Here is a 24,078-nt window from a genome sequence, read left to right on the forward strand (position 1 = left end):
AATCTACTTTAAAATAAGATAATATAGATTGTTTAAACAACCAAAATGAAGTAATGGATCTAATATCTACAGGCAAATTATTCCAGTCTAATGTATTGATATATGATTTGAAAGGTGCAGTAATGTGAAAGTCGGACATTAAGTTCTTCCTTTTTCAACACTTTTTGTTCCCGTCAGACTAAATTACAAAAATATGTTAGTTATACTTCAACTTAGTAGTTGTATAGTAAAACATTATATGATGTCAGACGAGTATAAACAAGTAAACCATGTTTATGATCTTTTTTGGAGCTGACCGAGAAAGAAATACCATTTACATTTTTTAGTGAATGATTTGTGTAATGATTGACTATTTTGTTTTGCATTTCAGGAAATAAGGTTATTGTTTCTCTGGTTTGAGTGCCTTTTCTGATATTGTTTAGGCCATACTGTAATGTGGGGGAGCTGGAAATGTTGACATCCCCTAATCATTTCCAGGTCTGTGCGAAACACGCTTATTATAGTTTTAGCGTCTCCGCCCATAGCATCTTGTTGTTCTGTCCGCTGGGAGCTGGGTTATTAGTTTCCAGTGCTGGTCTGGTCCAGTAACGTTAGTAATTTGCTCCTGGCCCTCTCTCGGCTCGGTGTCAGCCCTCACCAAGAGGTCGGCCCCCAACCCCGGGCCTCTTGACTGAGCCGGTGACCTTGCCGTTAGAAAGCGCTTGTTAGCCGAGTTGAACCGTTTGGCGCGGCTGAGCATTAACAAGCTCCAGATCCACATGTCGCAGGACCTGAGACCAAACCGGTGATAGGCAAGGATGGTGTGGTTTTATCTCTCCTGATGCAGGTTCAGTACAACATGGGTGCAGTGATAAAAGAAGAGGGGGATAGTGTATATTTCAAAGCAGGAAAAACTTTCATTTAGAACAAACCATATCTTTCCATAGCATCCTAATGTGCGTTACGACTAGCACTGCATCCTAACCAAACGCGATGCGATTTCTGCGATAAGCAATTTGTTGGTCCATTCCGAAATTAGAAAAGGGGCGGGACGTGACAATCACAAAACCTAGCCAATCAGAACAGTTTTTCTATGTCCACGCACCCTCTCACGCTGGAGCGGAAGAGTGCACATGCAGAGAGATGCTTCCTGTTCTCATGAGTGATGCCTCACCGGACACTATGCTAGACTCTCACTAAACGTCTTAACGTATGTAATCATTTGTATATAGACTGTCGTCATCCATGTTTGGAGATTCATATTCATGAGGTGCAGCACTTTTATCGAATGAGATGGTTGGTGTGGGTGGAGTTGTCCGCCATGACGTCACAGAAATAGAAACGTCTGTTGCGCATTGCGCAGCTGGTTAGGACAAAACACACTTATTGACATGGAAAAGATATCTATCGCATGTCGTCGTTCGCATTTGGTTAGGACACAGTGTCACACGTTGTGAAAACCCAGATTTTATGTGCCGTTTTCTTCTACTTGATGCAGAGATATAACCTTGTTATCTTCAGTATTGACGGAGTCAAAAATTAAATTACATTTTTCAGAAACCAGCTTCCGGTAGTTTTTGGGCAAATAATAAAAGGTAGTGATTACGTACGGTTATTTTTTATGAATTCAATTTTATATATGCAATTTATAAACGCCATGAAATCTATAGGTTACAGAGATAAACGCACATGGCCTATTTTTGTCTTTTCTTTTTGGCTGTGATAGACCTGCTCGGTTAATACAAATATCATTATCAAGCTTATTTTGGCTAATTTTGAGATCACGGTTATTTATCATGATTACTCGCTGGCTTTTAAATCGACACAAAAAATAAAGACCAGCGGCTGGATTCACGAAAATGTTCTTAAGACAAAATATAAGACCTTTCGTAAGATCAATTATAGGAAGTTCGTAAGAATGTTCGTAAGTGCAATTCTCAAACATTTCTTAAAACATTCTCAAATATTTTCCACATTTTTGTTATAAGAATACAATTATATGATATAACTCGCTCGCTCGTGTGGTAACTGTTTATGTTTATCTATAAACTTAATGCGTGTAACAAGCACATTGCATTCTTATGTAGCCTATATATATTTGCATGTGAAGAGTTAAACGGCATTAACGATCTCATGTTAGCTAATATATTAACAAGCGTTTAAAAAATATACTTGTAATAATACTTTTTATATGTTACTACGGCATAAGACCTGTGACCCTCTCCGTTTCGAGTCACTTTGTCACTTCATATAATAATGAAAGCTAAAGTAAGGGAGCTAGACCTTATTATTATCTCAAAATAAATATTCCTTAATGGCAAGTAAAAGTCAAAATTATGATTCTGATTCACTTCAATTCACGGCACATGTGGAACAACAAAATACATGTATTATAATTGTACCTTTTGAGATTTAAGATGATACTTACGACAGCTTTTGTTTCGAGAATTTTGATTCTTGATTATTTTCTAAGATCAATCTTGAGGTTTTGTTTTGTGGAAAACAACATTCCTAACTTTTCTCCTCAATTAGAATTTAAGATAAAACATGGCAGTTAAGAATACATTTGTTAAGCAGGTTTTGTGAGTCCGTCCCCTTGTCTTTTTTCACTTGAATTCAACTTAAAATCAAAATAAATGTAAAAAAGCTGCACGGATGTATAGTTTTGCCAAATGTAATGCCTCACAATAATCATTTTTCTTCGGCTATCGTAATCGGCGATTACGATAAATTGCACAGCTCTAGTCTATGACTACTTTGATGCTTGTAATCTCATTATTAGATGAGACCTATGCAAAGATGTCACAGACCGGGTTACATTTTATCATTATGTGTGACTGGAGTTGGTCTGGACGTCTGACCTGGAAACAGTCAGAGATCAGAAGAGTAAAGCTCATCTCAGCGTGAGCCGTAATGAATGCTGTTCGTTTGATTATTGGTTTAATATCTGCGTGACTCAACTTGAAGGAAGTTGTCTGGGATCTCATGTGTAAGAGAGGAAGTTCCGGGCTGAAACCTTCAGGTGTTCTGTGCTTATCGATTAAGCCCACGGTACAGAGACAGACACTGGCAGTCATGTGCATTGCTCTGAGATTAGACCCACAATGTGGCCGTTAGATAAGCTTATCTATCCCACCACTTCCCTCTGCATTAAACCAAACAAACTTTCCATTCTCTCCCCGGTTTCACATGTATGGCCGTGCAAGCTTTTCACTTATTTTCATTAACTAAAATCGGACTCAACACATGTTGGCTCTTGGCTTCGTGATGTTATGTCAGCCGAACTCTTCTGATCTGAATTATTAACTCGGGGAGGCTGAACCTATTAGTGATGCATGAAATTACGCGTTTTCAGATCCGTAAAGCTGGTGGGTTCGTCTGAAAAAAGACCGGCGGCTTTTAATGGATGTCGGGGTAATTGCGTTGGTATGGGGTCATGTGCATCAGACACGTTTGAAAGGGGGTTAACACAGGGCATGTTCTTGCATTATAAAACGGATAGAGTTCAACGGCGTGGAACAGAATTTAGATATGATTTTTGTATATGATATTTTCGGCAGATGCACAGACACATCTGGACGTCGTGTAGTGTTCATGTTGATAAGCCAGTGACTCTGTAATGGTTTGGTCGTATGACTTCAATGACTTTATTCATAAAACACATACGGTGATTGTGCAAAGAGTCTGTTTTTATAGGGATATGTGAAGGTTTTGGATACTTTTTGGTGGCGTATGAATTATTTATAGTCAGCATGTTGCTCAATATGTTTTGGAAGAGGGCACAATGACACGTTGAGAGTGGAAAACTGTTTTTGATAGGTTGTTTGGGTTCAAATATTTTTGTAATGCCAAGCTATAGGAATGATCACGGGTGAGATATCTCCGCTATTTCTCCCTGACGTCTAAGAGCAAATGGAAATTCCTTAAGTCTCCTTCAAATAATCTAAGAAATGTCTCCGTCTGAGTTTCAGTGGGTCAAACCGAGCTCAGATTTGTCAAGCCTACAATCGAAAGTGAATATTATTGAAGATCTCAATATGAACTTTGAAACATTTCTAATGAAATGCACTCCAATCTACAATCTACATTGTACACTTCCCATATGTTTGAACAATTGTCTCACTTGTTTCAGTTTTTACTTCTAAGCAATGTGAATCATCTGAGACCAAGTTTATACGACATAACTAAGATCTCCATCAAATCTCTGAGCAATGATAGACCTCTGAACACTCGAACTCAGACTCTAATGTGAATCTTAAAGGAAACGTAATCAACTAGGAATCACAATCCAATCTCCTGTTTGGATTCTCATGAGACGCGGCCCGCAGTCGTGACCTTGGCTCTGATCCCATCTGCTACTTAAAAGGTCTGATTTATTGATGTCACTGAATGTGTCCTGTCCAGGTTTTAGTAGATTGATCTGCACCCTTCTCAAGACTTTATTAATCACAACGGAGGATCAGTTGCCCATCTTCCCAGAATCGCGTCACCTGATATGTGATGTCACCTTTTCGATCTTTGCGTGAGGGGGAGCAAATGCACTCGTGTTTAAGGGTTGCCCCAGTGTTAGAAAAACGCATGTTTATAAGTTGCATTTAGTTTTGAATACGTTGAAACAGGCCCGTTGAAGATTTCGGTCATTGGATAGTTCACGGCGGAAAGAGAAAAAGAGTGATTGTGAATAGTCTCTGCAGAATCGTCTCGGATTCACAAATGAGCATCACAACTGAATAACAGCGCAACAGCCGAAGTTCCACATTGCACACACATCAGAATTAAGGACCATCCGTCAGATTTCGTTAGGTTATGGACTCTGATGTGTCACAATGCTACCGCGGCTGATAATTAAAGCGCATTAGAAACTAGAGTGCCATTTTCAGATCAAGTTCTCATGTGTGCAAGGTAGAAAAATAATGAAATTCAGTAAGCTGTCACGTTTTGGGGTTGGATGAGTTTATTTTTCACTTTCTTAACTGTTGGACTTTGTTAACATGCTAGATGTTGTTATGCATTCTGTTCAGTAAGCATCATATTTGAGAAATTGTGCCAAAGTCGTTGATGACATCATATAAGCAACAGTGTGACGGAGTTTGTATTTGGATTGAATTCTATTGTGGCTTGTTTTTCTTTAGCTTATTTTGTATATTCTTTCCTCAAAGTTACAGATGGCACCTTTAAAGGTCCGGTGTATGAAATTTAGTGATGATGTTGCGTAATGCAACCAACGGCTAACTTCAACCCTCCCTTTCGAAGCACTACAATGGCTGACACGGCACAAAGATGTTGTCACATCTTCGCTTCTTTGTTGGAGTATTTTCGAAACGCGCTCTGTAGAGTTTGTCCACTTAGGGCTACCGTAGAAACACAATGGTGTATTCCATGCAAGGGGACCCGCGGTATATGTAGATTGAAATGGATAACTCTTAAGGTAATTAAAAAAGAATGCTTCACAATGTAAAATTTGTATACACCTCTGAACACAGTTATGTATATTTTATTGCATTTCTGTCAATAAACCCTCCACAAAAATTACACAGTGGACCTATTTTATGTCTTGAAACTAATGCGTTTTGCACAAACCCTTGATATGATTGCAGTTCTACCTTGTGAGCAATTTAATCTCTTTATAATCTAGATCGCATTTGCGTACGTATTTTTATAAATGCGTTTGCAGAGGGAACCTTTTACAAAGCCCAGCTGACTCATTAATGTCTGATTTGCGGGAAGTGGGGGCGACACAATCGAACTGAATTGCTTTCATTATCAAAGGCTTGTACTGCAGCGTTTCTGCGCTAGATCTCGTTCAATACATTTAGTGGCACGATGAAGGCAATATTACTCTGAACGGCTTCTTTAAAAGCATTTTAATTAGATGACCTCTTCGTGATGTCATTAGGGCACAATTAATTGTCTCGTATCTTCAGCGAAATGATAAAATCTGACGGTATTCCACCAGACCATTTTAAGTAGTGTTGATGCTAGCCACTTTTTTTATTATTAATACTAATAATTATAGTTGTAAAACATTAATCTGTAATACAGGCAAAACAATGACAAGAGCTTTTTTTGGCAGATGGAGAATCCTCGTTGGCAAACGTATTTTAATAAGCTTCTCTGAAGAGCCAGATTTCAAGCAGTTGGCTGCCATAAGGTGATTCAGCGTCAATAGTTCCCATGTTTTGTTTCTCTCGAGGGGTTTTCTCTTAATTGACTTCTTGAAATATGGGGCTGGAGTTGCATGTGGCGTGGATTAGAGTTATTTAGACTCATTTGGTAGTAATTGCGTGGTTAAGTTGCATAAATTGTTGAAGTTGCGCACTTATGTGTGCAGGAACGGTTTCTCAATGTCGGATTTTCAAGAAAGTGTAAATTCGTTTGTGCCATCGTTTTAATGTTAATGAATCAGTGATTTGCATAAAACAGCCAGTACGTTTGTTATATAAGGAGTACGTATGGATACAAAACCACAGAGACATTTCTCAAAATGTATTTTGTTTTCCACAGAAGAAAGAATCATATACAGGTTTTGAACGATTTTAATTTTCAGGTGAACTCAAAGGTGTAGACTTGAAGGTTTGCAGATGTGTGTGCTCGTGTTTGGTGAATTAAAACCGACTATATTTGATTTGATATATTTGTTCTTATCTGTAGAAGATAGCAGAGCATGCAAGACCTGATGCTTCTATGAAAAACCCCCTCCTTTGTACCTGTTGAAGTCTTTGCATCTGACAAAAAGCGAATCGTGAGAATCCTTGTCAGTTGCGTCTCGCGACTCTGAGAAAGCCCCCCGGCTCAGAGCAGTCGGCACTCACGCCCTTATTATTCTGATATTGTGCCCCTGTAAATTTTCCTGTCGCTGCACTTGAAATCCTACAGGTAATTAGAAGCCCACCTTAGGGGAACTTTCTACAGAACAAGTGTGAAATAAGAAATCATCCACCATTAGTAGACACGCACGGGGACGAGGGAGCCAGCGAATAAATTTACTTCTGTTCTCTTTTCTCATCCGGCGGGCGGGGGGAGAGGAGATCTTGTGAAACGCGGAGGGAGGGTCGCGGCGACACGCGCCCCGTACACGTGTCCTCCCTGACAGATGCGTGTGTGGCGGCGAGTAAACAGCATATCGCCGTCTCATCCGGCGTCGGCGAGGCACGCTGGCTAATTTTCTTCTAGCAGCTGCATAATAGGATCTGAGGCTTGCTTTGTTGCGCGTTCCACCGGGCATCGGAGATTAGCTGCAATTAATCTTAGTTAAGAGAGCCCAGCGTGTGCCTGACACCCGTCTACGCCGGAGGGATGCGGAGGAAAAAATAAATAAACATCAGGCTGGAGTATTCCAGTCAATATCTGGTGTTGTAATGGGACGAGAGGCGGCCGAAGCAGTCCTTTGGTTGACAAATACGTCCCATCATTCAAGCTGTTGTTCTGGTCCCTCGTCTTGTGGGCTGGTCTTGTGCACCGCTGTAGTCCCTTGAGCTTCTGTTTATAGGGTCTTCTGGGGCGGGCGGTACTTTCTTCGGTTTCTAATATATTTACTATGTATGGTGTAACTAGTTACTAGTTACTGTAACTTAATTACTTTCCTTGTAAAAGTAAAGTAAGCGATTACTTTTATATTTTCTATAACTTAATTACAGTTACTTTTGATGTAATTAAACTTAATACGGTGTGTGTGTGTGCAATAGTGGAATTGACATCAAAATTCAAAGTCTAACTTCAAAATCTATGCTTTAATGTATAATTCTCACATTTGTAATGCTTTGGTCAGTTATTATTACAACTATATGTAGTTTATATAATTGTTTTGCATGAATTGAAAGAGCCGTTTCATGTCTATCCTTGAGTCGCCTTAACTAATCAAGGTTGATACAGAAAGTAGTAATTAGTAGTAAACGACATTTTCAGAGTAACTTGCCCAACACTGCGACTAGTAAACTTATTTTTGTAATGAAAAATGAGCTTTGTTAAGGCACCGTTTTCGTAAGATGCATTATTGTGATTAAAAACAACTAGACCGTACGCAACAAAACAGAAGGCTCCCAGGACATGTATTAACATCACGGTTGTTTAATGAAGCGATCGGCCCGTATCTTCAAGTGCTGTTGGGAAGCCTGACCAGGTGGAGGCAGTGATGCAGTTAGTTTGTGTGGCAGGAGGAACCCTGTTGAATTTAAAAGCGTGGTCAGAAACGGTCAGAGTCCATGTTAATATTTGTTTGAGCGTGCTTTCAGATGATCGGCTTCAGTGTTTTAAGGGGTAAAGCTGGTGTTCTTTGTGATTTGTTCTGCAGTATCATCACGCATGCGGCACAGCCGTATCAAATCAGAGAATTGCGGTTTTGGAGGATTGAGTCGCATGCATAATGAAAACCCCCCCACGCAGCCTGAAGAAACCGTAATGCTGTCTCTCTGCATGGATTCAGTGTGATGAAAATGAAGATGAAATCGATGATGATCATCTTTCTGGATTTAACGTGTCAGGCCGAATATGGTGGTGAATAGGGTTATGTCAAAATTAACATGGCTGTTAGTTTTTAGAACGAAAATAAATATGTATTTTGATGACTAATGATGAAAAGTGTGACCATTTCTAATAGTTCAACCAAAAATAAAAATTCTGTCATCATATACTCTCCTTCAATTTCAACTACATCTGTATACATTTCTTTTTTCTGATAAACACAAATATATTTGGAAGAATGCTTATAATCATTGACTACCATAGCAAAAGAAACACTTTAATTTTTATATTCTGTTGAAAAAAAATTATTTTAAGAAAGAAAGCAGTTCTGGGGCACATTTTCCCTGCTATGGTAGTGAGTGTGGTCCAATTGTGTCCAACTTGAGTAAATGATAACAGAATTTTCATTTTGGGGTGAGCTGTACCTTTAATACATTTAATCGGCTTAATTATTATAAAATGTAATTTATATTTTAATATATTTGGGTTTAGGCCTGTCCTTATTTAGTGGTCGTTCCCAAAAAACAAAAATTCAGACATTTACATTTTAGCCTAATGCATTTGGCAGACGCTTTTATCCGAAGCGGCTTGCATTGCATTATACTATACATTTGTTTTTGACCGTTGAATCTCTGGGATTAAACCCATGCCGTGCTCTATTTTTTATTCACCATGTGGTTCGAAAAGCTGTATATAACTCTTTCTTCTGCAGAACACAAAAAATGTCTCCGTTGTTTTGTGTTACAGAGGAAGTCAATTGGCGGTCGATGTTGTTTGGTTACAAAATGTATTTTCTTTTGTGTTCTGCATGAGAAAGTAAGTCATCTGAATTACGTGAGGTTGAGTAAACGAAGACAGAATTCTAACTTTAAGAGATGTTATGTTATTAAACCTGAACAGGTTATTGTTATAGTAGTGCGTTTGACTTTGATTTTCCCCAAGGAATGAATAATTCAGCATCTCTGACGTGACCATCTCGCCTTGGTTCCTGCACTACAGTGAATTGGTTGTAAATCAGCTGCGTGTCATGAGGATTTGCAGGAGCGTATTACAAACGTACCTGCGGTGCGGTCTTATGCCGCTGAAAACATGCCCTTGATGTGTGCATTAATGCGCTGCTTCTCTTTGATAACGTGGGCTTGTTAATGGAGAGTTGAATGAATATCGCGCTGACATTATACTGAACGTCTATCAGCCCCGGACAGTAATAAGCAATACACTCTTAACTCAGACCCATGATGTATAACAATATGAGGCTGAGCGGTACATGACCCAATGCTGCGTTCCAGACAGGTGCGAATATTTAAAGCAGTTTTGATCCTGACGCGTTTCAGTAAATCAGACTTAACGATAGGTCATGATGTTCAGTTTGTTTTTATTTTATTAAAGCTGCAATACATAACATTTGCCTTTCTGTCATCTTCTCCTTTTAGAACATACAATTGTAGGTTACTTTGTGCACTTATCTTAATGTTTTCTTGTAATTGTACGGCTCAAAATATAAATAATCGTTATTTTAGTTTACTGCTGTGGATCATGGTAAGTCATAATGTTTTGAAAACTATCTAGATAAATAAATGATTTTTTTTAATAAATAGTAATATTTTGTTTCATGACTTTAACTTCAAATATTCAATATATCATTTTTATATATTAAATACATACATTTTCAATTTTAAAATCTATATTATATGAAATGATACATTAAATATTGAAAGTTATCACGCAAATTAATACTATTGTTAAAAAATCAAATGTGTTATACTATTAACACAGACTAACTACTTTATTGTACACATTTAATAGCTGTGTTAATAGTATGAAAACGTATACATAATTCATATGATTTTCTTTTATAAATAGTAATAATCTGCTCTAATTTGGCGTTAAATAATAATTTGGGCTATAATTTAGCTTTAAATATTGAATGTATCATTTTATATATATATATTAAATGTATACGTTTTCAAATTGTATGCATGTTGTTTGAAATGTGCTTTTTGTGTCTTAATAGTCTTAAAACTATTTCGTATAACACAATTGTTATTGTACATCGCGGTACCGGTGGATTTCTGTTGTCTGACTTGACGGCGTTCCAGCAGTTATTTTCAAGCAGGAGGCGTGTGAATTGCGTGTTTTCTGGAACGCAGAATAAGAGCGAGTGGATTTGAAAGCATGCAATTTCAGACGGCAGATATTGGCCTCGTATGAAGGGCCTGTTTGCTTAACGTAATTCACGGTTAGCCTTGACAATAAGAAATCAGGCCCCGCGAAAAAGGCAATAAATTATTCTGGAGTTTGACGTGGACTCTTATTACTTGTGTCACTCTGCGTAGAAGGCCTGCGTTGCCTAATGGTGATTTTGGAATGAATGGTCTTGCACAGTCACCGACAAATCAGCTGTCACAGTTCATCCAGGTAATGACGTCTTTGACTCCCACCCGGCTTGTGTTTCACACTAGGGGTTTGACAGCAGATTCCGATGTATCGTTAAATTAATGATCCACGTGATTTTGACCCTCAAGTGCTTCTCACACAAAAGCCTTTGAATTCGACAGCCACAATGAGAATCGCAGAATGCAATAGTCTGCAATCCCCAATGCCCGACTTAAACCAGACTCATGCTTCGTGCAGATAAAGGGTACGGATAATTGTTTTGAAATACCTGTGTTCAAAAGACATTAACGCAGCTGTTTTATTTTTCAAAGGGAGAGATGTAGTTTTGCACTTGTAGAAAAAAACTTGTAGTTTTGGTAGAATCAGAAATAGTTTACATCACCTTTAAATTCCCAGTGAAACCCTTTTTTTGCCCTGCCCCCTTTTAATATAACCAATTAGGTTTTGTTTACGACAGTCAGTCTGGCAAAGCTTCATTTAACAGATTGATAGCCACTGTGGTGTAAAAGTATATTTGAAAAGAATAGGAAGATCAGCGATTCCCATGATGTGTCACTTAAAGGCAAAGTAGGCAATCCTGTCCAGAAACGTTGGCTTTGGATGGTGATTTGCGAGAGGAAGGGTAGCGTTTGATTGCACTGCTAGCAGGCTAGATTAGCATTTTCCACATGATGGTGAGTGACACTGGGGTTTGCCTGCTAATTTACTCATCAAGGCTGCCATGTCCGATCTCTTCCATAACATTCAACATTCTGTGTAGATGTGAAATGCACCATGTAGGACAAAATAAATGCGCAGCTCTCGTTGCCGATTGGATGAGAACTTTGACGAGTGGCTGTAGTGTGGCACGATGTCATGGAATTACTCGATTTTTTTGGCACACGTGCCAGGCGGTCAGTTTTAAACGATTATATCTTTAAAATGGAAATTTTGTCAGCGCGAAGGAGCATATCTGTTTGTAATGTTTGCCTCTCTAGCTCCATCTCAGTTTAAAACACAAAATTGCAGGTCACTGTACACAGTTATCTTAACGTTGGTTGACAGCTCAAATTTTAAATGTGTTAAAGTCTTCTTCATTGTAAATCTATTATTGTTTTTAGCTCACCGTTGCAAATCGTTGGTGCCAAATCAACAAGCTTTAATGTTTGCACCGTGACAATGTAGACCCTATAAAGTGTTCAGATTCATTTCATGGCGGCTTTTCAGCACAGAAGCCAGTTATACCCCCTCAAATTCATCCATCTGATGTCAGATAAACCGGAATCATCCTCAGACATGCTTCAAGACAAATTAGTTCAGCATTTAGCCAAGCAGTGGAATACTTGACTTGAGAATGCCATTTTGTGATGGGAGAACCATTGTGTTCGTTGTGGCCATACAAAGTTTCATATCCTTAGCTTTGAAGAGTATTGTAAGAGTTCCATAAAAGCGTCCACTTGTCATTGCCTCATTCGCCGCGGGTATTTTTAGCAGGTTTCGTATCAAGAAAAGTGTCATTGTGGAGCTTCCGTGGGAATGCAAATTGCATCCCGGACTGAATGTATTGCCTCATAGCGATCAGTTCTTACAGGACTGTAGGGATTGTGTCGACAGAGCTGTCTTTTCTGCTAGAAGTGGGACTGTGAGGAGTTTGTGTGTGTGTTTATTCCAAAGATTTGAATCGCTTGTTTGGCTTCCATTTAGTGCTTTAAGACGTCTCGCTCTCGTGAGGAAACCAACCGAGAGTTTCGCCACAAATTACATCTCGGCATCTCATTCATATTCAACGTTGCCTGTCACGACCGAGGGATGATGAATTTAGTTGTTATACTTCGCTGGCACACACGGTAATGCTGATTCTGTCTGAGAGCGAGAGAAGATTATGACCGAAATGGGCAAAAAGAAAAGCATGACAGCACAGTGTTTTGCTCGATTGTGAGAAGTGCTTTTTGTAGCAAGAATATCATCATCCGGCGGAGAGCGATGAGAGTGATACTGGAGTATGTTTCGGAGATGGAAAATAACCCTTCTGCTTTCATTTTGCTTTTATCAAGGGTCCACAATGCTAGAGAGACTACTACTCTTACTATGCTTTCATTTTTACATAAAACTAAAGTTGACCCTGTTTCCATCCTCAATGCGTGTTCATGGTATTGTTGGACACAAACTTGTCAACGTGATTTAAAACAAAAAATGTTTGACTTCATATTCCATAGATGTTAAAACATGCTTAAAGGGACAGTTTGCCCAAAAATGAAAATTCTGTCATTTAATCACCCTCAGATTGTTCCAAACCTGTAATACTTTTCTAATTCCCCATTGACTCCCATATTTATTTTTCCTACTATGGAAGTAAATGGGGGATGAGATCTGTTTGGTACTGACACTCTTCCAAATATCTTCCTTTTGTTCATCAGAACAGATGAATTTATACAGGTTTGGAACAACCTGAGGTCAAGTTAATGACAGATTTTTCAACTATCCCTTTAACCACCTGTAAACAACTATAGGTGATGTCACAATAATGTGAATGTTTTTCACATTGACTTCAAAGAGACCACTGTGGTTTTGCAGTCACACATTTTGGGGATTATGTGGGGTTTGAACATTAGAGTAGTTTTCTGTCCTACGTGGTGTTCTGAGTCACTACACATCAAACATTTCTGAAAAAAAGGATGGCTTGAGGCTTTCAAAAGATTTCGTTTTTCAACATCAGTTTTGGCGTTGTGCACATACACATGCTATAATAGAGCCCTAAACCTTCCGGTATTTGTGGAGATTTAGTTGTTTGTTTGGTGAAATATTGTGATTTTTATTGTTGACTTTTGATTTTAACGTCGGGTGGTATGATGTCCGGCAGATTCACCTGCTGGTATAAATGTTGTTGTGCCTTGGGATTGTTTATTTAATGGTGACGCGATTGTTATGACAACTATATCATATGTTCTAAGGTGAAAGGTTAAAATACGGTTATTGAACCAAACAACATTGACCCCCATTGACTTTCATTGTATGGACACAATGAGACATTTCTCAAAACATCTTTTGTGTTCCAGAGAAGAGTCATAAATGAGTGTAAATAAATGACTTGATGATTTGGTTGAACTATCACCTCCTCAAGCACTGAGGTTTGCAAATGCCTCAAGTGTGTTTTAATTGGACTGCACGCTTAAAATGCATCAGGCGTGCATCTACGTCTGTTTACTCGCATAAACTGTTCTTCCGGCTTAACTTTCAGTCATATTGGCACCATCCACTGTTTGCAGAACAAAGTGACGCTCCAACACCTTTGGACAGACGTTCCATTCCTCAAGGCAGTTTCCATTATATTCTCTCGCTCTGTTTTTCATTGTCATCTCCAGGAATTGAGATCCGGTGGGCTGTTACGGTAAACTGACAGCGTGTCGGGATCCTGCGCTTCAGCTCTGAGGATTTTCATCCCATGTTTTCATAGCTGAAACCAACAATTAAACTTTTCCCTGTGCGTGGATTTGAATGGACTTTTTTTCCCCATGCTTCATGCGGTACTTGTTTGGTCACTTCCCAGTAGGGTTTGATTATTTGCGGCTACATCGCTGTTCTCTACGAGAGGAGTTGAGGTGTGAAGTTGGCCTTCAAAGCGATTCATCTGGTTGGGCAGGGGTCTCCAACCTTTTTGTAAGCGAGGGCTACCAAAATATCTAAAATCCTCTAGAGGGCTACTTGTTGATAACATACATTCAAACTTTAAACATGCGATGCCTTATTTTTACACTCGCAGAACAAAATTCAGATATTAAAGCTTATAACATAAGCTAATAATAACCTTTCATGACTGTGTAGCACTCGGCTGATTGGTATAGTCACAGATTTGTCAGCTGTCTTGAGCATTATTGGTGAGCCCTGTGTTTAGCGGGCACCTTACAGAGGTCATGCGGGCTACCAGGTGCCCATTAGCACCAAGTTGGAGACCCCTGTGGTTGGGGGTTCACCTTTAGATGTGGTGGTTTTCCATACTAGCTGAAAGTGTGCTATTCCTTGTGTAAATCCCCGGTAAGGTTCGCCGTTTTCGGCTTTTCACCTGTTGACCTCTCTGCATTCTCACTGAGAATCGGCGCCCAGACCTGAATTTGATGATATCTTGTTTTATCTTTGTGGGAATGGATTGTAGTTAGAGATGCACCGATACTGGTTGCACTTTGATTTATGCCGATACAGAAAGTTTGGTTGTAATATTTACTTGCATTGACTTAATTCTAAAGGTTACATTTATATTTCTTTACTTCTAATCGTTGGCTTTTTAAACTATTGATCTATAGCCGTTAAAGTGAAGAATCACTTTTATTGTCCAATACCGATTATTGGCCGATATATCGGTGAATCTTCATTTGTAGTGTTTGTTTTGTAGTTGAAGATGTTTAAAGTGCTGTTTTAAAGTGGTTGCTAAGATTGGCACCAATAATGTCAAATTCATCACGTGCCATGAGAAAAAAAAAATTTCTTATTACATTTGAGGTCAAATAAGTGTTCATGAGGATTTCGAAAACCAGACTTTTCAGGACGCTGAATCTACCCAACCATCAAGTTTTTCCAGCACCTCACTCCCTCCCATGATGCACCAGCTGGGAGCCTTTCGCTTTGACTAATGAACAGCCCTGGAAATGTCAAAGTTTTAGTTTTTTTAGTCGGCACAATCATTCTTCAAAGTAAAGATATAAACAAATTCTCTTTCTCTCTTTCTGCCTTTGCCAGTTCAATACCAGATGGAGATGATGAGGAGCCTGCGTCACGTTAACATCGACCATCTTCACGTCGGCTGGTATCAGTCTACATATTACGGCTCTTTTGTCAGTCGAGCGCTGCTGGACTCTCAGTTCAGTTACCAGCATGCCATCGAAGAGTCTGTGGTGCTTATTTATGGTGAGTGGCTTTAACTGATCATTATTCTTTTACAGACTATGGAAATGGCAGAAGGGGCTTGTGGGATGGGAATGTTGTTTTAATCTCTTAATATTTTTCTTTATAGCATCACATGCAGATATAACTGCTGTCTGATGTTATTGTAGTTTCACATTTTGAAATTTGTTTATTTTAATGTGTTTTCTGGGTTATTAGCGTCACCTAATGGGATTGCAGAGAATCATGTTTTCAAACAGTTTTCCTGAATCTGCTATTGGTCAAGTAGTCCTGCATAACATCAGACACGCAGAACAGGCAGATGGCATGCGTAAATAACATGATCCGGCATCCACTAGTCCGCATCTAGTTTAATGGACTCAATGCAGCCAGAAAACAAGTTTTACTCGCAAACTAGACCAATTAATTAAATTAGCAGTTCAACATTTCAATAAGCCATCACTTATTTATCAGCATGAGACATACCATGTGTACTATAGTTAAATGGATTAAACAAAGCTTCGAGGCAAACCTAATTGCCTCAATGATTTTTTGTATTCGAATCACTCAAGGTATCGTTTCTGCACTTATTAGCACCGGTGTGGAAGTTATTTAACAAAGTAATTTAACATTGAAGGATTACACTTGTATTGCAAATATTAAACTGTGAATGTTGTCGGTTCTTTGACAAATAACAAATGCTAAAGACCACTTCGAAAAATGTAAACAACGCTGGTCCAGAAGAACTCCGTTATAGCATAACACTGCAAACATTTTTGAACAAAATACAACCAACTGAACATTTATAACCAAATAAAAAAGTGAATGTTGTTAAAACGAATTCATTTTTTAGGTCAGATTAAAAAAATATTAATACAAAAATGAAACTGGAAGGTCTTTTTGACCAGCGTTTGCATCTTGTGGTCTTTAGCAAATTATTAATGTTTTGGAAATTTGTTATATGTACTATATTTTTAGCTTTCTTGTTATTTTTATACGGACCTGCCGGTGGGTCCAAAATGACATCACAAATTTTATAATGTTTACATGTATTTCTGTAAGTAGAACTGTCATACGTGGTATCATTTGAAAGCTTTGGGTCTTTAGTTTCTGGGGAAGTGCACCATTGCAGCTGCTATATTGTCCTTGTGGTACAGTCAGCTCAATTGCAATGTTATTTTAAATACATTCACAGGCAAACCTCTTCAAAAATAGAGATCTTCCGTCTCTTACTTATGTACAATGTAACCATAAAACATGATGTGTTTATGTAGTTTGAACTATTTATCGGAGCGGTTTGAGGGTTCGGTCAGTGTAGGAAGGAGGATTGGCGGTGTGATATGATCATCACCTATGCAAAAGCATGTAGAGAAAACACCCACATTACTCAAAGCTAAGACTGCACAAAACATGCTTTGTTTTTTGAACAATTACTGCCTTTCAGTTTAGTTTGTAGCAAAACATTTTGCAGTATTTACATATTGTTTATTAATGCATAATATAATTAATTTAGTTTAATTCGTTTTTAATAAAGTAAAAGTTGTTTATAATGACTGCATTTTTTGCATTTTGTATTTTCTTCCCTATATGTTAAATCATTGAGGATATCTTTAAAAAAAATATGAAACGGAAGCTCAGACTCTGACCTCTATGTAGACGCCTCATTTGTCCGAATGGGTGAATCTGAGACTGAGATATGGCAATGCCCAGACCGGGGAGGTGGACCAAAACACCATGAGCAACACCAAGTTTGGCTTGTCACTTGCACATTCGAGAGGTTTACTGTGAAATTACACAAAACTATTCAATTTGTATACCACTGTATGTGGTTATGAGGTCTGTTTAAAATTGGCGTCTTGCTTTAGGATTATAATTGAATACCACAGTATAGAAAAAAAAGACAGGTCTTTTTGTTGAGACCTGTGTAAGTCTTTTTCATAGGACACATACAATGTTTATCACTTTTCGCATTGTTTTATGAAATCTGGAGGGGTTTCCTGGAATATGACAAACAAAATGCTGCATTCACACCACTGTATAGTAGGGCTGTGCAAAATTATCGATACAGCTAACTATTGCGATAATTTTTTTCACGATAGTGTATCGATAGTCCAACCTATAGTATCGATACCTTAAATAAATCATGGTTTGAATGGATTCAAAATGACGTTTCATCGCCTAACCATTTTTTCCGTTCCTGTTGATGTTGCGGTGATTCGCTGTCATACGGACAATGTTTTAAAAACAAGCGGGTGCGAGAAAGCAAAAGGCGTAAAGTAGATTCATTCATATAATATCACCAACAAACTTCCGTATATCTTAGCTCGTGCAAAGAAAATAACAGAGTCGGTGGTGTATTTTCTTTGTAAGGATTTGCGACAGTGTGGTTGAAAACCCCGGCTTCGGGCATATGGTGAACACTAGCTGTGTTATGTGATTCCGATTCGCAGGCACACAACGGACGCAGAAGTACCCGGGATTTACGAAGAGGTAAAAAAATCCCTTGGCTCGGTAGAGCGAGTGACCCTGACTTGCAATGCATCGTATGTTAGGATTACATCACAACCATAGACACGCGCAATGCATGAGACGAGCCGTACTGGCATAAACATTGCGGAGTTACTGAAAACTGCACTGGTGGAGTGGGATATAAAAGAGAGTCATACTGACAATTTCAGTTTTATGAATAGATTTTAATGTACTTTGTTTTTTGAAAAAAATACGTTTTTTGTGGCAATTGCATTTAAATTTTTAATGACTAAATATGCACTTTAAACATTATATGTTCGCTGTTCAGTAACACTGTGTAAGCAAGATGACAAATACCTCTTATAAATACCTTTGTTAATAAAATTGAATGGAATCTTTTGTGTCTGCAGAGTTATCACTATAATGTGATGAACATACCAGAATACCATAGATTGTACACACCAACATGTATTTTTAGCTATTTAAAAAAATTATTGCAATATATCGAACGTTTGTATCGTATCGAATGTATTGTGATATATTGTATCGGGACCCATCTATCGTGATATGTATCGTGAGGCCCTTGATGTAAACGGCCTTTAGACTGTTAGAATAGTAAACTGCGTTACTTAAAACTAATCAGAATAAGCAGTTTTCTGTAGAGAAATAAAATGTTTTATCATAGTGCAGTTGTCATAGTTTTATATAACCAATAAGCCACACGAGGCCGTGAGTTGGTGACATTGATGATAACCCCGCTGCCATCTTGAGCAATAGAAGATGATGTGTTGAGAGACAGTGTTCGGAAAGTCTTTATTCCACACACAGCTCTGCAGACACTGCCGTGCCGTTCTTTATATTTAATCATGCCCCCTTTGAACCCATCAATAATGCAGGCCGATATATTAAAGGCTAAATAAAAATCTGCCAACATCTCTCTGCATACCAGGAAAAGTCTTGAGATCTCGGATTGTTTCTGCTCCAATTCAAGCGGCTCATAGACGCAGGTGTATTTTCATCTGAAAACTCATTTCGATACATCACGCTGTCTATCGGGCCTCTAAAGCTAATGCTTATGCTTGTCAAATTTGCCCTAAATCATTGGATTCTGCCCCCTCACATCTGTGCACCGCATCTGTTAGATGTTGTCAATCACCTCTGGCAAATGAAAGATTGTTTTAATAGAAGAAATGTGTGTAAAGTACACTTCCCTGCTCAACTTCAAAGTGTACTTATATGTGCACGTGATGTTACATGTGTTATAATAAGACTGTTGTGTTTGCATTTACGTTTAGGCATGATACAAGACCCCCCAAAGTGGAGGGTCTTGTATCACAGCGAAGGGGCTTATTTCTCGATAACAGCCGGCTGTTTGTACATTATCTCGCTTTTTATGAGAAAAAAACTGGACGTGAAATGTGAATTAGAAATATTTTAGTAGCTCATTTTTACTGAATTTCGGACCTTCTGCGAGGAAAAGCCGTTTACTTAAATGTTTAAGGTAAGAAATGACGTTCAAATGCCATGAACAGGCAAACTTGGTTGAATCATTTGTAAACATAAGGTCATATGTTATTTAAATAGGTCTTTAAATAACATATTTGTCAAGGAAACCTGTCATAATGATTTGCTGCATCTGGGTTACTGTGTTTTGAGAGGTTGTTATCTGGGAACCTGCAAATATTGCAACTGGCCAATCAGAATCAAGCATTCCAACGAGCCATGTAATAAGGGGCTTATTCACAATAACAGCCGGCTGCCTGTGCATTATCCTGCGTATTACACGGCTACTTGCCACATGAGAATAAAACTGGACATGAAATGTGAATTAGAAATATTTTAGTGGCTCATTTTTACCGAATTCAAAACTTGCGCGAGGAAAAGCCGTTTACTTTTATTTTTAAGGTAGGAAATTACGTTCAAATGACACGAACGGGCAATTTTGTTTTATCATTTGTAAATAAAATTGTCATATGTTATTAAAAAACATATATTTAATTAAAAAAAATGTACAAGATGATTCGCTATATCCGGGTGACCGTGTGTTATTAGTTTTGGGAGGTTGTTATCTGGGAATAACGAACCTGCAAATGTTACAACTGGCCAATCAGAATCAAACATTGTAATAAATATCGATAGTGAAGTCCAGTAAACATTGAAGTACACTACAGTATTACAGCATTATACATTAAAGTGTAGTACTCATCACTATAATATAGCATACTGCACTATTTACTGAAGTATACTGATGTTTTTTATGTGTGCAGTTAACTTCTAGCGCTGCATCCTAAGTATTCATCTATTACATGATATATGTGATATTAAATGTTTATGATATATAGCATAGTCTTTATACCGTATATTGTACATTTTTATGTATTTTATTGTACATTTTGAAGAGACTCGCTTGAGATGTACTTCAAAGGATATACATATATTATTTTATGTAGATGTATGTAGTGTATATGTATACATGTGTATATACATTTCTGTTTTTACTAACAAATTCATATCATTATTTAGAATTGAATGGTGTTTTATTATTTTCTGGTTATTTTCACCAGAACAGATATCATAATGCATTGTGGGACACGTGATGGAACAGAACACATTGCACAGTATTCCCTTAGCCCTTTAAATCCCAATCCTATATGTTATCGGCCCCTATTTATTTCATCCAGACCGTGCCGATCGGTCAGAGAATGGCCACCCGTGACCACAGATGTTCGTAGCTTCTTGCGAAAGAGAACCGTTTCAGAAGAAAACGGCACGCCTCTGCAGGGTGGATGTGAGTGGCAGGCCTGATAAGACGCGTGTGAGCACTTCTAAAGCCTTTTTGACAACCCACTGACAAGCACATTAATTCCATACAACTCGCTTACTCCGAGCAACTGTGAGGTTTTGTGAGTCGGGGCGTGATTATGAATCCTGACGGCACCTGCGGTTCATGATTTTTTTATAAAGAGCGGATAAAGGCTTGTGCGCGTGACCTCCTGCATCTCACCCATCAGATTGGTTATCCGGGACAGTCATATAAATGTCTTGCATGGGCGTTTTAACTCGATGACCTTTCGGTTATTGTCCTTTAACTTATTGTTCGTTTTACAATCGAACCTTCAAATGTGAAATACTTGTCAGGACTTCATTAATATGCGTATCTATTGTAGAGGTTTAGTAGCTGTAGAACTTAAAAAATGTGCCGTGGTCATGAAATATATCCAATATTTACATATTTGGGGTGTTTAGGCTGCGATTAGACATTATTGTAGACATTGTAATTATGTCTTAAAAGTAAATGTATATTCTAGTATATAGTTAAACGAATGTTTTAATACCTACTTATATTTAAGATTTACTGATCATTTTTAGTTGTATGCACATAAGCATGTTAATGGCGGTTTGTTTTTCCTTCTGCAGATCCCATAAAGACGGCGCAAGGTTCTCTGTGTCTGAAGGCTTACAGGTTAACCCCCAAACTAATGGAGATCTGTAAGGAGAAGGATTTCTCACCAGAGGGGTACGATCACATCTATGACATTATAAATGTGTTTTTTGTTGAAGGGTTTTGATTAAAAGAATAGGTCATGATTGTTTTAATTCAAAACGCAGTTATTGTTGGAATAGTCGTGCAAGTCACAGTATGATGTCCTCCTCGACCTGCTGTTTACTGCCGGTATTTATCGTGCTAAATTCTTGCAGAACTATAAATGCTTTAAGGAACGGTTTATCAAAAACTGAAAAATGATTTCATAATTTACTCCCAAATGTCCTTTCTTTAGGTAGAAATAAACTAAGGTTAAGTCACTTTTTATAGGCGCTAACTTGTTGAAGCAAGAAAGCAAATACATCATTAAATGCATTTAAATGACTCGAGATGGTTGATACCCGTCTTCAGAAGTGAAAACCTAAACCAACCATGAGAGAGATAAATGTTAACCGTGTGACGTAACAATACGTTTCTTTGGTTCTCGCTAATGTCATTTGACAGCGAGACATTAAAGAACCAATATAATTTAAATGGTCATATTTCAATTTAGCGCTTTGATGTTTGGGCCGATGACCTACGTGTATATGACTTTTCTAAATGTTAATATCTATTGCAGTTATTCAAACACTCAGAATGTGGACTACACATAAAAGCTGATAAAATAAATATTAGCAAAGCTGGGATGTTGGAGAGATCACAAGTACAAATTCCAGCGGCCGTTAGAAAGCCGTCTTTCTCTCTCGGAGACGGAAGTGCTCTAGAAATGGTTGCGTAGACTTCTCGGATACATTAAAGGTGTTTCTGTGACCTGTTTCGACCTTGTCAGATGTCAGCGCCCCGGCTGACGGAGTGTTTATCATTCCACAGCATTTCATGCAATGGAAAGATTATTGATTATGAAAATGAACCTGTATTTGTGTTGTTAACTGAGGGGGAGTGGGACGGTGGTCTGCAAAGATGAATACAGATCGCATGATGGATATAAACAGAATATCAGTTGAAATGCTGTGACTCTATTTGACCGTATCCAGGTCATATGCAATGCAAATTGCATAAATAAAATGATGCATTTAGAAGCAATAGAATAGAATATATTGAACTTGTGGATTGCTGCGTGGATTTGTACTGAATTGATCATTTCAAAGGCCTGTTGGTGTTGTTTTCATTTTCAGCATAAGGGCCCGAAGAATGAGATTTTATGAGCACTTTTCGTTCCAATAGATTAAAGAAATCATTTTCTGTTCCCAAAAATGTAAAATCTTCTTTTCTATCCTCATGCCATCTCAGATAAATATGACTTTCTTCCTTCAGTCTCAAACAAATGAAGATTTTTGCTTTTATAAAGGTATTCATCACTTTATGTACTGTATATAGGTCACACAATGCTGTAGCTCATCCATCATAAAAGTAATCCGAATGACTCCAGTGGGTTAATAAATGTCTTCTGAAGTTAAATCTTATATGCTTGTTAGAGAAAGGGATTAATACTAAAAATAAAAAGCCGTAAGAGCACTAAATTCAATTATTGCAATTATTGTTGCAATTAATACGACTTGTCGATATGTATGTATGTGTTTTTTTGATTCTCACATTTCTTGTTGTCATCATATTCAATGCAAGATGTGCAAACCGTGAAATGACATGCGTTTATATCAGAATTTAGCACTCGAATGTGTTTGTTTGGTTTCGGTTTTGCGAAATGAGCTCAAATGGTTAAATATAGCTTTCAGAAAACATTTATTTAGCCTCATTTGAATTACGTTCATGATTTGTGAATGTGTTTTTGGGAGATTCAGCATTTTTGGATCTTATCATGTATATAAAAGTGATAGATTTTTTATAAATCTTCATTCGTGTTCGACGGATGACACGAGGGGGAGTAAATCATGGGAGAATGTTCATATTTAGGTGAACTCTTCCTTTATTTATCAAAGATACAAATCATCAAGTTATTTTCTTGAACGTTGCAGCTCCATCTACTCCGTTCAGACGACTAAAATACATTTCGCTCGTATCTTCTCTGCTTTCGACAGGTTGAAGAAGGCCGCCGTTGGATTCGAGCACATGTTCGAGGAGGTCCCCATCACCATCAAGAACTCCCATCTCATAAACGTGCTCATGTGGGATCTTCAGGAGAAGAGTACGGTGGCCGACAAACACGAGCTGCTCAGTCTGTCTAGCAGGTCAGTGCGGGTCCCGACCTCGGCCGGAGGTGGCGTGGGGCAAAGTTTAATCATTTGCTGGTTCAGCTTGTCAATCCGTGTCTTTTGTAAGTCGGATTCGCACATGAAGTTGACCGCGGAACACGCTGACATGCCCTTACGGCACAGTTTAATCCAGACCCTTATAACCGGGCTTGAAAAAGCGAACTCTTCTTAATGCAGTGATTTTGTTTTTAGCATTTCTTCCGATCTGTTGCTCGGTTGAATTTA

At 38.2% G+C, this 24,078-nt stretch overlaps 1 protein-coding gene across 1 annotated transcript in view; it reads left to right on the forward strand.

The window, feature by feature from the left end:
- The window catches only part of eif3ha (eukaryotic translation initiation factor 3, subunit H, a), a 45,745-nt gene that overhangs the window by 10,751 nt on the left and 10,916 nt on the right, over positions 1–24,078 (forward strand). Inside the window, exons 3-5 of the mRNA XM_079470436.1 lie at positions 15,547–15,714; positions 21,577–21,676; positions 23,680–23,829. Coding sequence (XP_079326562.1) covers positions 15,547–15,714; positions 21,577–21,676; positions 23,680–23,829 — 418 coding nt within the window. The remainder of the gene's footprint in view (positions 1–15,546; positions 15,715–21,576; positions 21,677–23,679; positions 23,830–24,078) is intronic.

Source organism: Barbatula barbatula, assembly GCF_947034865.1.
Source record: "Barbatula barbatula genome assembly, chromosome: 12".
Lineage (NCBI taxonomy): Eukaryota > Metazoa > Chordata > Actinopteri > Cypriniformes > Nemacheilidae > Barbatula > Barbatula barbatula.